Source organism: Pelophylax lessonae (assembly GCF_965119305.1).
Source record: "Pelophylax lessonae genome assembly, chromosome: 1".
Lineage (NCBI taxonomy): Eukaryota > Metazoa > Chordata > Amphibia > Anura > Ranidae > Pelophylax > Pelophylax lessonae.
Window position 1 is genome coordinate 181,878,582 of NC_138768.1, and position 16,894 is coordinate 181,895,475.

A 16,894-nucleotide genomic window follows, 5' to 3' on the forward strand; every position below is an offset into this window, starting at 1 on the left:
GTGCGATGGAACTTTGGTGATGGGCTGTGCGACGGGTGACAGATAATGGAAATTGAATATAGGAGATGGCGCTCAGTGTGCATATAGTAATAAACCCCAGTATGGACTTGGATGGATAGTCTCATGAACACTTTATTATGATGATCCAAGGGTAAAGCATAATGTGAATGAAACAAGATCAGTCCTACCGCCCCTTGTAACCTCTGGACATTCACACCGATGGTAATGGAATCCTGTAGGAGACCGGTGGCTAATGTTAAGAGCCGGTTGTCAGATGGGGTCGCAGGCAGGAGAGCTCGGTTGGTCTGATGTGCGGCCGCTTCCTCAGACCGGAGCTTCTGTGTCACACTCCCTCGGCACCCGACCAGAGCCTCGGGAGTCGCGCTTTGATGACGTCACTGCACGGGACCGAAGATCCACAGCCAGCCGGCTAGAGGAATACTAGGATGTCAGCACGGACGGGGGACTGATTGGGTTTGCTTCTGAAGAGCCTCCCGATCGCCACAACGACATGTTTCGCTACAATAGTAGTTTTATCAAGTAGTCAGGACTTGATAAAGCTACTATTGTAGCGAAACATGTCGTTGTGGCGATCGGGAGGCTCTTCAGAAGCAAACTCAATCAGTCCCCCGTCCGTGCTGACATCCTAGTATTCCTCTAGCCGGCTGGCTGTGGATCTTCGGTCCCGTGCAGTGACGTCATCAAAGCGCGACTCCCGAGGCTCTGGTCGGGTGCCGAGGGAGTGTGACACAGAAGCTCCGGTCTGAGAAAGCGGCCGCACATCAGACCAACCGAGCTCTCCTGCCTGCGACCCCATCTGACAACCGGCTCTTAACATTAGCCACCGGTCTCCTACAGGATTCCATTACCATCGGTGTGAATGTCCAGAGATTACAAGGGGCGGTAGGACTGATCTTGTTTCATTCACATTATGCTTTACCCTTGGATCATCATAATAAAGTGTTCATGAGACTATCCATCCAAGTCCATACTGGGGTTTATTACTATATGCACACTGAGCGCCATCTCCTATATTCAATTTCCATTACATGTTCTATGCTGTCTTGCATTAGGGATTGGGCGAACAGTGTTGCTATCCCCATACATCATCAACACATTAACTTTACAGGTTTTTGTGTATTCTCTGTGAAGGGACATTCCAGGACTTCATCATCTTGGAGTAGCGCCAGAACTTTTTGGTAATAGTGACGGGTGACAGATGACTGCTGACGGTCACTGATGGATGGCTGATGGGTGGCAGATGACGGTCACTGATGGGTGATAGGCTCACCGCTGACAGTACTGATGGCAGTCTCTCATGAGTGACAGTCGCACTTTATGGGCACTGATGTGGTTCCTATTCGGTGACAGGTGCAATGGGGGGGGCTACACGTCTGATGGGGACAGGTTCTCTTTGTTTGTGTTTAGTGCAAAGTAAACTGACAAACTCAGATCGTTAAATCACTGCTCCTGGCTCGTCTCTCCTCACATTGAAACAGTGTGTGTGAGGAGAAAAGAGCTGGTAACAGTCAGTTACCGCTCTGTGCTTCCATTTCTGATCGGCTGTGATTGGATCACAGCTGATCATGTGGTAAACAGCCACATTCATTGGCTGCTTAAAATAGGCTGACGTCATAGGACGTTGACCCAGAACAAGAGACGCACCGCTCCGCCGTCATTTGACGGTGGGAGGCAACTGGTTAATCATCACTGGGTTTTTTATTTTTTGCGCTATAAATTAAAAAAGACCGAAAATTTTGTAAAAAACAAAAATGCATTTTTCTTCATTTCGGTTTTAAAATTTTGCAAATTTAGTAATTTTTTTCATAAATTTTGGCCAAAAGTTATACTGCTACAAATCTTTGGTAAAATTAGCACAAACCCAAAATATATTAAAATTTGGTCTTTGTGAAGGTTAGGCCTTGTTCCCACCTGAGCGTATTTCAGCTCGTAAAAATACTCATCTCTAAAGTCTCAAAACACCCAACAAGCAAAATCCTATTCATTTCAATGGCCCCTGTTCACATATGAGCGTTTTGTCACCTGAAGCAAAACGCCTGAAGCTCAAAAAGTACATGAGCTTCTTTTTTGGCAGATTTCAAGCGTTTTTGTTAGATGTCAATGCCTGCCTCCAAACGCCCGGAAAAAAAACGCCCGAAAATTACACGCTCAGGTGTTAATAGAGCCTTAGGCCCCTTTCACACTGTCGGCTCCGTTTTTCTCAGCAGGGGATCGATCCGCCAATCCCCCGCTGAGCAGGCGGATGGCAGCTCCGTCTCTGCTCTGTGTGCGGAGACGGAGCCGTCAGGTCCCAGCTGTCCTCTATGGGGGAATCTGATGAGAAAGGACCGCCTGTCCGTTTTCATCCGATCCCATCCGCCAGACGGATAGAAAATAGGGTTTCCTTCCGTTCGGATTTGACAGACAGGATCGGATTGGATGGCAGCGGGTGTCAGCGGACATGTCTCCGCTGACATCCGCTGCCCCATAGAGATGCTTGGGGCATCCGTTCAGATCCGCCTTAAAAACTGACAGGCGGATCTGAACAGTCCGCATGTGTGAAGGGGGCCTTGGGCTCACACCTCCTGAGATTTAACTATTTGTAATAGATTTTTTTCTTTACATTTTTTGGGATTTTTTTATTTTTAACCAGCCAGAACTCCGTCACATTTTATCCAATGTTTGAACTCCAGAATGTTTGCAAACAGACTTGAATGATTGACTACTATAGCTGCGTTTTAGGTTTTTTAGTTTAAGTCTCTAAGGCCCCATTCTTACATGCGGACCGTTCAGATCATCAGTTCAGTCATGTCAAAAATGGATGAAGTATTCATCAGTTTTTTTACATCGACTACTAATGCAAAAACGGATGAAAAAACCTGACCATTTGTCAGTTTACATCAGTTTTTCATTCAATCCGTTTTTTAAAAACTGAAGAAAAAAAACAAAAAAATATACGATATAGGATTTTTGACTTAAAAAATCATAAAATCCATTTCTCTGATGTTCATTGAAGGACACAGTTCCTGGTATTCCTAACCATTGGGTTATGCTGCCCCCTACAGGAGTAGGACACGAGGCAGAAAAAAAAAAAATCCTGGCTACCCAGGGCATTTCCAGGGGGACATACAAAATGGGTGGCTATAGCAGAGAGAAGGAGTAACAAGCAGTGTCAGGAGAATAATAAATCCACAGAGGGGTGGGTGCTCTGTCCGTCAAACATCAGAGAAATGGAGTTTACGGTAAATTAAAAATCCCATTTCTCTTTCATTCATGGACAGAGACAGCTACTGGTATTCATAACCATGGGGACGTCCCAAAGCAGTGTTAAACATGAGGGGTAGGAACCAAAAAAATCCCAAGGCTAAAACATTAGCCAACCAGTTAACAGGGGCTCAACCAAACAACTGGAGCCCACCTGAAAAAACAATACACCTTCAGTAAGGATCAGGTCCTCTTAAAACAGCAGCCTGTAAAACCTTGCAGCCAAAAGAAGCATTCGCAGATGCCAACATATCCACTTTATGAAAAAATGTGCACCGACGACCAGGTGGCCGCTTTGCAAACCTGCGTCACTGAAGCCTGATGACAGAAGGCCCAGGAGGCACTAAGCGCCCTAGTAGAGTGTGCCTTGACAGGAGAAGGAGAAACCTAACCCCTGATGGAATAGGTCTGAACCACAGTCTGTATGATCCATATGGAAATGGTCGCATAGGAAGCGGAGAACTCTTTTTGAGGTCCATCCGTGAGCACAAATAGAGTCTGATTTCCTGAAAGACTCCACAGCTGCCAGGTACACCCTAAATTTCCTGGACTACATCCAAGGCATGCAAGGCAATTTCCTTCGGATGTTTAGGCGTGGGACACAGGGAAAGCAAAACTAGGTCTTCATTCAAATGAAAATCAGAGACAACCTTTGAAAAGAACGACGGACAGGGGCGAAGAACCACCTTACCCTGTGAATCACCAGGTCCCCTTTAAGCGCAGAAGTGATAGCTTCTAAAAAGGGCACCTTCTGAGACAACGTAAGCAGGGGAATCTCCAGAATATTTTCAAAATGAGGCTTCTGCAGAGCTGAAAGCACCAAATTAAGATCCCAAGGTGGCAACAGGGTCTGCACTGAAGGAACCAAATGTCGGACACCCTAAAGAAAGGTACACCAGGGAGTGTGTGGCCAAAAGGTTGGAAAAAGGCTGCCAACGCCAACACCTGGCCCTTAAATGGTACTCAAGGCCAATTTCTGTTCAACCCCCGTTGAAGGAAGGTTAAGATCCAAGTCACCGAAAAGGAGCGAGGAGGAACCCCCAAGACACTCACACCACGCAATGTACGATGGTAGATCTTCCTAGAAGTAGATTTCCTAGCTTTTAACAGAAATGGCCACCGGACTACACAAACATGGCCGCCGTGTATAGAACACACAGGCTACAATAAAATGGCGGCCCCGTGTGGCAGCACAAGGCATACAGGGACCCAGGATTGGGAGACAAGGCCTCAAGGACAGATCCAGGCAGGACGGGGGGCCCTGGCAGGAGCCCCCACCAGGTACACCCCCCCCGCATAGTAGTTGATTGTCCAGTCACCGACAGCGCACCCCCCGGCCCCTATCGCTAGTCAGCGCCTTGTACCCACCCCAGGAAGTGGCCAGACCACCCAAACAGCCCCAGCGTATGTGGAGGGGGGGCAGGGAGGGACTCGGGAAGGGGGGTGCCTGTGGGAAGGAGGGGAACCGGGGGTACGACCCTCCCAAGGAGGTGCCCACGTCCACCCCCAAAACCCTCCAGGGGGAGAGGGGGTGGTCAGCTAATTACCATACCAGGAGGGCACTGCTCCAGACAGAATCCCTGGGGGGGGGGGCTGTTGGCCAGGAGGAACGCTGCCACTTGGGCAGAGACCTGGTCGTATGCGACCTTGTAAGGAATTTAATGGGCAGGCCAGCCCCCGTCCAGTGGGGCTATGCCACTGCTAAACTAGCGCGGAGGTCAGGTCTGCGTGCGCTCGCTGGCCAGACCGGGTGACCACTGGATCTAGATTATCCAGTCGGTCGCCCAGTTCGAAAGTTGATTGTAGATCTCACAGGAAAAAATCCAGGAGGAAAGAATTTTACAAAAAAAAAAAAAGGATTCCTGCAAGGAACTAGGTCCTTACTCTTGACCAGGCATAAAAAAACAGAGTGGCTATAGCAGAGAGGGAGTATACCCCCTGGGACTGCCCATAGGTGTAGCCAGAATAATTTTCTGCCTAGTGTCCTACTCCTGTAGGGGGCAGTATAACTCAATGGTTATGAATACAGGAGCTGTGTCCGTCAATGAACGAAAGAGAAATAGAGCTTTGATCAGTTTAAAAAAAAAAAAAAAAAAAAAAAAGAGGATGACGGATGTAAACTGATGTAACTGGATGATCATTTTTCTATAGAGATGCATTGATGTCTTTTTTTTTTTTCTTCATCTGTCAACGGAAGGATGAAAAACAGGCAAACGGACAGCATGTGTGAAAGGGGCCTAAAATTAAACAAAGAGTTGTGCAAGCACAAGCTTTAACCACTCATCTAAACAAAAATAAAAAAAGTTGAACAGAATTGAACAGATGCTGCTTCAATTAACCAAAGAGACACAAGACCCTCTATTATTTAAGAGTGACCAGCTGTGTTCTGCCATGTCCGTGACAGGCAGCACAGAAAGGAGAGCTGGTGTTGTATGCTCCAATCTCTATGCTGTCCCCTACAACCCTCCACACCCCCTTAGGAGCAGGAGAGAGGACTGGTTGCCAATCCTGCAGACTCTGCTCATGTAGTGTAATCATTGCACAAGCAGAGAGAGATGTCAGCTGTCTGCATGATCATCCATTGCCTATCTTCCTCATGTTAAAGGAAAAGTATGGGAATAAAACAAACATACATATTCACCTAGATGGCGGTAGCACTGAGCCAAGCTTCAGCTGTTCTCTGCCGCCTCTGAGACTGAGTGATCACATGATGACTGATCACTCTGTTCTCCATTTTCAGTCTGTGGGTCACTGCCCTCTGCTCTACCCCTTCAGCAATCACTGGAGTGGCACGCTAAGAGGCGGAGCCAGCTGCTCTGGGATGTCAGCGGACTTTAGCCCGCTGTCGGCTGAATCTGGGTCGCAGAAGTATGGCCAAAAGAGCTTTTGCCATACTTCTCATGTACTGTAATGCTCTGTACTACTGAAGAACAGCATTTAAATTGTCACCTAGGTGAAGAGGAGGTGGCCAATCCTTCCCATGCTGGTTAATTCCACTTTTTGCCCCCTGCCACATTTGGAACCTGTTGGACAGCAGGTACCTAGTTTGGACAGGTGCCCACTCCCACTCAGATCACCATGTTCTTCTCCCTGCCCGCAGACTTCTGGGCCACATCACAGGTCCCAGAAGTCTGTGAGACCATTCACAAAGAGCAGCATGGCTCATGCAGTTAGGATGTCTGTGCCTGAAGGCCAGTGAAGAAACCAGTTTGGGTGAGGACAGCACTGGGTCCCTGGACAGGCAAGTGTCTATTTAATAAGTCAGCAGCAACTGTTTTTGCAGCTGCTGACTTTGCATTTTGAAAGAAATGACTGAACCTCCTCTAACAAATAAGGACTATTGTGTGACAGATTCTTTTTAAAAGGCAACAATGTTTTAAAACAAAAATCATAATCCCCAAATGGAAATAAGATTATATGCAACAATTGCAATCCTTTGGATAAATAAACTTGTCAAAAAGTTATGCTTGTTTGTGTCATTGGCTAACCCCCAAGGCCTCATGTCCACTGGATGTGCCTGTTAGGTACATATGTCTTTTATTTTTTTCTGCCGATAAACACCCTTGCATGTTAGCCTATGTATGCAAACTGACATTTAGAGGAGTTTAGAGACAGGGGCATTTAGAGGCAGAAAAAAAAATTAATTAAAACGTGCCTAAATGCACTCTAAACATTTACAAACGTCAAATCGTTATTTCTGCCAGGAGGAAAGGAGTCTAGGAAAGTTGGCAAAACATCTAGTGTGCATGAGGCCTTTTAATTGTAGTCTGAACAGATAAACCATCGACTTGGTGGTTGCCTGATCTAGCCATCTTCAGTTGAATGGTAAGAAAACCCTTGCCAGCCTCTAAAAAATAAAAACACATCACACACACAGAGTTACATTTTAAATTAAGGGTAGGCATTTGTGAATTGGCATATATACAACAGTTTTAGGAATCTTAAGTAAATTTAAAACCCTATTGACGTCAGAGGAGGATCTTCTTATTCGGTTGTGGCCATTTTTAGGGCTAATAAGCAAGCTATTGTCAATTTAAGTTAATGGGAAGTGGGCACTGGCATGCGGGACATGTAACAATGCTAAAATTAAAAATATAAAAAACACACACACACCAGTATCTCTTCTTACACATAACTTTAAACTCTCCAAAAGGAGTTTCAACACCCCAACAATATGGCTGTTGTAAGTCCACAATTTTAAAGAATGGGGCCTTCGTCATTCTTTCAAATTTGGGGCTTTGACTTTGCTGACCTGGGCAAAGGCTATGCACTAAATTATAGATGGCCCTTATTTCTGGGGGCAAACCTGTAAACTTTTTGGCCAAACATTTGCAATCACAGAATTTCTCTGGGATTCTCAGAACTCCTGGTAGTGGCAAATCCCAAACCTCATCTTTCTTAAAGTGGATCCAGACCTAAATCTTCAAAAACCACAAGCAGACAGCTTTTTATTGCAGAAGAGCTATCCCATGTTCTGCAATAATAATACAAAACTTACCTGCCTACTCACAGATTACTCACGGATACCTAACGCACACCAAGCTGTGCATTTCTAACACACTTTGGCTTTGCCGTTATGAATGACTGGTGTGCATGCAGGGGATGAGGTCACCCCCCCCCCCCCCCGCCACCTAATAAATAGTGGTTCCACTTTAGGAGAATCAGATTGGGAACCAATCACTCTCCCACATCTATGAGCAGCCCTATCTTAGAATGAGGTCTGTAGACACTAGAGTCCTGGGGCCCAACACAAGGCCCGCAGGCTAATGGGCACCATAAAGTATGGAGAGCAGCAGCAGCGAGCCGGGTGCTGGAACATGCTTAGTGTTCCAGGACCCGGCATTGAATGATAGACTGTACCATGGGCAGAGTTATCTAACAGGAGGAGTTTCAGGAGAAGAGTTAGTACAGGAATCACTTCTTGCAGACAGCAAGGTACCATGGGATATGTAGTCCCTAGAGATGGAAAGCATGCAGGGAATCCAGGAAGTTGTGGAAATAGATAACCAGCAGACAGGCAGAATACATAACATGAAAGGAGAAGTAAGCCTATATTGGACTGTCAAACATAACCACTGCGTGAGAGACCATTATAATGCGGATATTCTAAAATGAAAATGTATGAAATTACTATCGATCTACTTTAGCTATTTCACTTCAATACAATATAGGCAAAAGATGCCCTAAAAAACAAAGGAACCTGTACTGCAAATGACTGTGCCCTAATGCGCAAACAGAGTAAACAAGACACCATATTGCTTTAATTGGCAAGGAAATAACATTTCTTGAACTGCAAATGCAATTAACATAGAAAGAGCTGTGAAAATCTAAATTTTCACCCTGCTCATAACCATCCTCATGACTCTGCAAGTGAAGATTATCACACTTGCTCATCTCTGTCTCTCTCCCATATCACATGCCTACATCCGTGCTCAAGCCTTGGGAATAAATGTATTTTCAACACCATAAAATGTTCTTGCTTAATCAGAATAAAATGTTATCTACAGAAGCAGCACTCTGTTCTTTATGCATGGTTACTCACATAAATCACAACAAAGGCTGGCATTGCTCACAAGTAGAACTTAGTGGTAAACCTGGCAAACACAACATCGTACACGGAAATATATCTGTATGTGTGAACAGGCCATGCAGACGGTTGGAGAGCCCTAACGATGCGTTTGTGGCTCATACATGTGCACGCCAAACGCACTTTGTGCTTTTAACATGAAGCTGCAAGCTTGTTTAAGTAAGGTAAATTTCTTACGTGTCAACTATAAGATTCTTGCAAAGAATATCTTTGTTCCAATACATTACTCTTCTCCACACTGTAGAAATTAAGGATTGCAGTTTTGGTACACATACCGAAATCCTAAAGTGGCTCTAAAGCCTATACATTTTTACCTTTAGGCCCCTTTCACACTTGTGTGACTTGTTCTGTGACTGCAAAGTCGCATGACAAGTCGTACCCCATGATTTCCAATGAGTACCATTCATATATGTGCAACACCAAGTTGCAGCGACTTCAAAGCAGTCCCTGTACTGTTCTGACTGATGCGACTTGAGGTCCCTTAGACCTCAAGATTACACAGGCATTGATTAAAGTCGTGTCAAAGTCGCATGACTTTCAGTTTGCACAAGTGTGAAAGGGGCTTAAAGCAGAGTTTCACCCTAACACCTATGGCCCTACTAGCTAATACCTCTGTCTTTAACATTTGGACATTTTTTTTTTTATTTTATCACCACTTCCGGCCTCTTTTCGCCATGGCCAGGTATGTAAACTCCGGTCTATCGTTGACTCCTGGAATATCAGCGTCCTCAATCTCCACCAGCCAGCAACATCATCCTCCACTTCTGGCAGGAGTTTGTTGCCACGCTTGCCTCTGCTCCTTGAGTCCTTTGTAGTGAATAGGTTACTATAACAGGGCAGCAACTTCCGCTGCCATTGCTATAGTAGCCTGTGGACAACATTGTGCGCGGGGAATGTCACTGGTGGGCACGCGCAGGATCGGGGAGGTGAATGCCAGGTAAACCAGCTGCACTGGGGATGGCTTCAGATGCCCTCACCTAAGATGGCCGCTGGCTGCATTTTTAGCAGGGCAAGGAAAAACGCAGATTTAGCAAGTAAGAACTTGATAGGCTATATAAGACTCGATTCACACTAGAGCAACTTGTCAGCCTGACAAGTCGCGGTCCCTGGCAGTCCATTGACTGCTACAGGACCTGTTCCAATAGGAGCGACACAAGTCGCTCCGACTTGGAAAAAGGGTCCTGTACTACTTCGGGGCGACCTCGGAGCGACTTGCATAGACTTCCATTATGTGAAGTCCGTGCAAGTCGCGCCAAAGTCGCGGTGCGTGGGACTGCACAAGTCGCCCCCGAAGTAGTACAGAGTCGTGCCGCCCCAGTGTGAACTGACTCTGAATATCCAAATTTGAAATAAGCGTTTAGGCTACATGGGGGTGTTTTTATTTAATTTTTCAGTAGGAGACTGTAGCTCCTCAATGTATTCCCTGCGTTAAAGTAAAAAATGTTTAGGCATCAGTATCAGCCCCTCACTGAATCCAGTGCTGTGCCTGTCAGCAGCGGCTTGGTCTTCTATCCCTCTCACTGGAGAGACAGAGCAGTGGAAGCCACTGGAGGTCTTTTTGTCAGTTTTAGGTATGAACAGCCATTTCCCAGCTGCAGGAAAATGTATCCTATTAAGTGCTGATTGTAGCTCCATCCCAGACAGAAGCCCAAATTATGGACGTTCCTATAGAGGGAGGTACAAGCAACAATAAAGCCACAGCCCCCTCTCAAATCTACAGCCCCCTCTCAAATCTACAGCCCTTCTTTCCATGCATCATTGTGCCTCCTCTGCTCTGTTTGTACAAATAAAAAGTCAGAGCCCACAAACTCCTGCAGGTGCCAGATAGTTCAAGATAGACTAGTAGAGTAGCTGCTGGCTTGTGCTGTTGTCAGCTTGTGTTTTTGTGCAGAAGTGGCGCTGCTCCCCAGCCGCTATCATGCACATATCACAAGCTGCCAGCTACTAATGTAGTCATCTCCGTCAATCTAGATGGCAGTTACAGGAAATTGCGGACTTGGCCTCAAGAAGAGAGGGTGGTTTGGGCTCAGTCTTCTTTGTACAAATGAAGCCGATGAGGCACAGGGATAAAAAGGGATGCAGGGCTGAAATTCTGCCTGCAGTGTTCAGAGGAGCCATGCGTTGTGAGTGCTCAGTGTCTGCACTGCCATCTCTCCTCTCTGCAGTCACAAGTCCAATTCCTTTGTCCAGCAATGTTGGATAGCATTGGGAGGGTCTAGCCATCCGACAACTCTGCTTAGGAACCACAGCACCAACTTTATCATTAACAAGTGCTGTGTGCACTGGATCCCTGAGGGATTTATGAAGCTTCCTCAACTTCTGGTGAGACAACTTCTTTAAGACTTTAAAAATCACTACTAAAACAAGCAACCCATGATAAGCACAGAAGTTAAATGACCCTTCAAAGAAAAGCGTGTGTTTAACATATGCTGCCTACCCGCTCAAGTCCACTGTTTTGCAACACACCTATAGCTGTCATTTTTCTTTATCTTCCAATTGTTCCCAAGTCTGAGAAACTCCATCACTCATCTCTTAGAAACTGCATCCCCTCTACCACACAAACTGAAGCATGAGTGGGAGGTTGCACAGCCCAAGGCTGCAATCCCACCAAGATGCAGTGTTAGTATCTGGCGGCACTGGATTCTTCTAAAGCTTAGTTTAAAAAGGACAACTGTGCCTTTAATAAAAATTAAGCTAGCCGGCTTCCCTCAAAGTCCTAAGGGGGCGTCTGCTGAGGGTGTATATAGTAAAGCATAATATGGCTGTGCCATCAAGGGATATAGCCGAGTTGGGTTTTTTAGGGCCCATTTCTTTATTTGGGATACCGTATTTTCCGGCGTATAAGACGACTGGGCGTATAAGACGACCCCCCCTAATTTTCATCTACCGGTAATACTTATACTTAGGTTACCTTGGAGATATTATACTCAGCGTATAAGACGCCCCCCATTTTTGGGGGATTTTTTGAGGTTCAAAAGTAGTCTTATACGCCAGAAAATACAGTACTTTAACATGCATTGTGGTAATACAGCATAACCAAAATGAATGGGCTGCCAATGCACCCCAAATGTGCCTAAAATTTGTATGTGACCTTTGTGCCAGTGCCACCATGCATTGTAGCGCACTAGAACACAGGTGCACTGCCTTAGTTCATTGGGGTGCTATTCAAAATGAATGTCACGTGTGCGATCACAGCCTAGAAGTGTGAATCCTGCCTAGGTGTAGAATCCCTCTGAGGCTGTTATTGCTTTTTGCGTCCCCCCGATGGGGACATTCACTATACACTCTTGATTGTACAATCTGCTTTAGATCTACCATCAACTATGTAGTGAAAACACCTGCCTGCTTTGATATCAATTGAATACATTGGTAAGGTTTGTCCTATTACATTTTTGGTATATCTAAGGCCTCAGTCAGAGGTACTGGCCCCTGTAGCCTGTGAATGATGGTATGCATCTTCAGCCACCAGATGCTGCATGCAGACAACCTATTCAGGTCTATTGACATGGATGGGCTGCCTGCATGCAGACCCCGACAGTTGAAGCCGCATGAGCAAGGTGCTCATTTGTGGATTACGGGTCTCAGCGCCTGTCTGAGCAAGCTCTAAAAGAACACCGTACAGAGATTATACAATCCGATTGTACAGTGTATGCCCAGTCTGGAAATTCCCTCACTTTGGAGGATCTCCTCACCTGCTGTATCTGCAAGACAGAAAGTCAGACAAAAGCTCTTCAATTACTTAAAATTACAATCTTTAGCATATGCAGTTTTTTTAACCATCACTATCAACCACTAGTTTATGGGCAAAAATATATTTAGCATTGGATTAACTGGCAGTACAACTTTCAGACAAACCTGGTCTGCACAATCCAGACTATTGAAGACCAAAGACTGACACCTAATCTACAAACACTGCTCCCAACACAAATGTTCATAAATACTAAACTGTACAAAGGCTGGTCATTCTGAGATACTACAAAGAGGAGGAGAAATGGCTATGGAAGCTGGGTGTCAGTCACTCCAATCTAGGAGCAAACAGGCACCAAGGCCTCCACTAACACCACAGGCAATATGGGAAAAAAAGTTATTCCTCAGCTGTGTACAGATAATGTGTGGGGGGGGGGGGGGGGGGCGCGCTTAGCATATCAGATGTGTATAGCTGTTCCTGTGACCTTTCCATAATAGTGTTATATGGGATGGTAAATACAAACTGTATATTGGGCAAAGTTGGAAACACAAAACTATCTATAGAGGCAAGGCATCCCAGTAATAAAAAATAAAACATATCTACGGTGTGGTCCACTGACCTAGATATTAGAGCTGCACGATTAATCGTTAAAAAAAAAAAAAAAATTGCGATTTTGATTACCCCCCTCTCGATCTTAAAAATTCATGTCGTCGATTCTTACAGAGCTGTTTTCTGCTCACTCACAGCTGGCAAAATGGACTCCAAATGTTTATCAACATTGTTAAGGCTGCTATAATAACTATAAACACAATGTTTTACAATGTATCTTTTCGTTCTTTTAGCTCAAAGGAATGAACTTCCGTCTGAAAGTGACGGCAGTTTACCCTCTTAAATACTAAACCTTTTTCTGAAACTTGTTGCTTACAAGTTTAAAATCAGTATTTTTTGCTAGAAAATTACTTAGAACCCCCAAACATTACATTACACATACATTTTTTTTTTTTTTTAGCAGAAACCCTAGAGAATAAAATGGCGATTGTTGCAACCTTTTATCACACTGCATTTGCGCAGAAGTCTTTCAAATGCAGTTTTTTGGTAAAAAAATACATTTTAATGAATTAAAAAAAAAATAAAATAACGACAAGAATCATGATCTTTATTCTAAGCATAAAAAAAAAAAAAAATTGTGATTCTCATTTTATTCAGAATCATGCAGCTCTGCTAGCTGCTAGATATGTAGCAGTATATAGTACAGATCTGTAAAGAGGGGGGTATATAAAACAGACCTGAAGGATGGAGGGGAGGGGGGGGGGGATCTAGAACAGAAGTATTGATTTTCCCATCGCACACTTTCCTGAATGAGGCTTTAGGAGTAGTGGGTGCTGCAGCGACAACCAGCTGGAATTGGAGACATCACAGATCAAATGTACATATTTGCCAGAACACCACGGATCGTCAATTACATCCAAATTTTTAGTGAAGAATGATCACATCATAGAAGACATAGTGCAACGTTTCTGAGTCACGCCGGACCCTTCATCACATGCCTGACAAAGGGGTCCTGCACCGCTCTGAAATGTTGCACTAGCTCTTCTGTGATGTGATCATTCTTCAACAAATTAATGGGATCTAGGGCAGATCTGAATGGGGCAGGGATTTACAATAGATCTGAAAAGGGGGGGGGGGTTAAAACAGATCTGAATCTCATAAAGACCTGAAGGGGGTGTATCTAGTACAGATTTGTAGGAGGGGGGGGGGGTTTGTACAGATCTGTAGGAGGGGGGGGGGTCTAGTACAGATCTGTAGGGGGGGGGGGTCTAGTACAGATCTGTAGGAGGGGGGGGGGTCTAGTACAGATCTGTAGGAGGGGGGGGGGGTCTAGTACAGATCTGTAGGAGGGGGGGGGGGGTCTAGTACAGATCTGTAGGAGGGGGGGGGGTCTAGTACAGATCTGTAGGAGGGGGGGGGGTCTAGTACAGATCTGTAGGAGGGGGGGGGTCTAGTACAGATCTGTAGGAGGGGGGGGGGTCCCTTCAACAACATTCTTCAACAAATTAATGGGATCTAGGGCAGATCTGAATGGGGCAGGGATTTACAATAGATCTGAAAAGGGGGGGGGGGGGTTAAAACAGATCTGAATCTCATAAAGACCTGAAGGGGGTGTATCTAGTACAGATTTGTAGGAGGGGGGGGGGGGGTTTGTACAGATCTGTAGGAGGGGGGGGTCTAGTACAGATCTGTAGGAGGGGGGGGGGGGTCTAGTACAGATCTGTAGGGGGGGGGGGGTCTAGTACAGATCTGTAGGAGGGGGGGGGGTCTAGTACAGATCTGTAGGAGGGGGGGGGGTCTAGTACAGATCTGTAGGGGGGGGGGGTCTAGTACAGATCTGTAGGAGGGGGGGGGTCTAGTACAGATCTGTAGGAGGGGGGGGGGTCTAGTACAGATCTGTAGGAGGGGGGGGGGGTCTAGTACAGATCTGTAGGAGGGGGGGGGGGGTCTAGTACAGATCTGTAGGAGGGGGGGGATCTAGTACAGATCTGTAGGAGGGGGGGGATCTAGTACAGATCTGTAGGAGGGGGGGGATCTAGTACAGATCTGTAGGAGGGGGGGGAATACACACGTGTAGGAGGGGGGGAATACACACGTGTAGGAGGGGGGGGGGATCTGGTACACACATGTAGGAGGGGTGGGGGGGGATCTGGTACACATGTGTAGGAGGGGTGGGGGGGGATCTGGTACACATGTGTAGGAGGGGTGGGGGGGATCTGGTACACATGTGTAGGAGGGGTGGGGGGGATCTGGTACACATGTGTAGGAGGGGTGGGGGGGATCTGGTACACATGTGTAGGAGGGGTGGGGGGGATCTGGTACACATGTGTAGGAGGGGTGGGGGGGATCTGGTACACATGTGTAGGAGGGGGGGGGGATCTGGTACACATGTGTAGGAGGGGGGGGGATCTGGTACACATGTGTAGGAGGGGGGGGATCTGGTACACATGTGTAGGAGGGGGGGGGATCTGGTACACATGTGTAGGAGGGGGGGGGGGATCTGGTACACATGTGTAGGAGGGGGGGGGATCTGGTACACATGTGTAGGAGGGGGGGGGATCTGGTACACATGTGTAGGAGGGGGGATCTGGTACACATGTGTAGGAGGGGGGATCTGGTACACATGTGTAGGAGGGGGGGGATCTGGTACACATGTGTAGGAGGGGGGATCTGGTACAGATCTTTTTTTTGGGGGGGGGGGTTAGTACAGTTGTGTAAAGCAAGTTTCTATGTAAAAAACAGTGTTTTTCCTGGCAGTTAGTAATGACAGCTGTCAGGGCCCCATTGGAGGTTTGCAGTAAGTGGGATATCTATGGGTAAAGCCTTGACAGGATCACAGCCTATAAATAGAAGTACTAGTAGGGCTGTGTGCCTTGTGCTCTGTGCAGATCAATGTCTTCCTGCCTGTATGGGTGATCTCCTCCCCATGATTGATGATAGATAGATAGATAGATAGATAGATAGATAGATAGATAGATAGATAATCAGGGAGTGTGCTGGTGAGGAGATCCTCCATGCAGAGGAGATCAGGTACCATATGTCAGCAGATTGCACACATCAGGTGCAGCTCAGGTGTTCCATTGTCCTCCTCCTCCTGCAGAGAGGTGATCAGACAGCACCTGTCAGGTGAGGACAATGATCCTACCCAGGGACGATCTCCTCCTCATGTTACCATCTCCCCTGTCTGTGCCCTGGCAGCCCTGTATAGAAGGAGGAGGCACGGAGGGCTCTGCTCTCTACATAACCACCATCAGCTGATCTCACCAAGTGCTCTCCAGGGCAGGGCTGGGGGGATGGGGGGTCTTACCTATGGCTATGTAGCGTCGGTTCACCCCTGTCTTGGCCTCGATCTTCTCCAGCAGGTCGGTACATACATTCTTCTGATGCAGGAACTTGTCGAAGCTCTCCTTCAGCGCTGCAGCCATGCTGTGTAATGTGTATGTCTCCCCGCAGACAGCCAACTCTCTCTCTATGTGTGTGTGGATGGCTGGGAGCTGCCTGTCTGAGATGGCTGATGTCAGGGGCGGGGCTTAGAGCAGGGCGGACTGCTAGTCACTGTTCAGGCCAAACCACTGAGAAGAGGAGGAGGAGGAGAGCTAGCAGCTGGCAGACGTCTGTACTTCTATGACCGACCATTACTGCAACCAACCACACCCAGAGCACACTGCGGAGAGCACAGCGCCGAGGTGTCACTTACCTCAGGGCACAGGCTGATCCATTCTATAAAGATCACAGGCTCCTTTATTGTATACACAGGAGAGGTGTCACCTCAGGACACAGGATCCTCTCATTTATACAAGGAGAAG

At 46.6% G+C, this 16,894-nt stretch overlaps 1 protein-coding gene across 1 annotated transcript in view; it reads right to left on the reverse strand.

Moving 5' to 3' along the window:
- Positions 1-16,516, reverse strand: part of REEP5 (receptor accessory protein 5) — a 67,025-nt gene extending 50,509 nt beyond the window's left edge. The window contains exon 1 of the mRNA XM_082244207.1: positions 16,396-16,516. Within this exon, the coding sequence (XP_082100333.1) occupies positions 16,396-16,513 (118 nt within the window). The 5' untranslated portion in view covers positions 16,514-16,516. The remainder of the gene's footprint in view (positions 1-16,395) is intronic.
- Between the last annotated feature and the right edge of the window lie 378 nt (positions 16,517-16,894).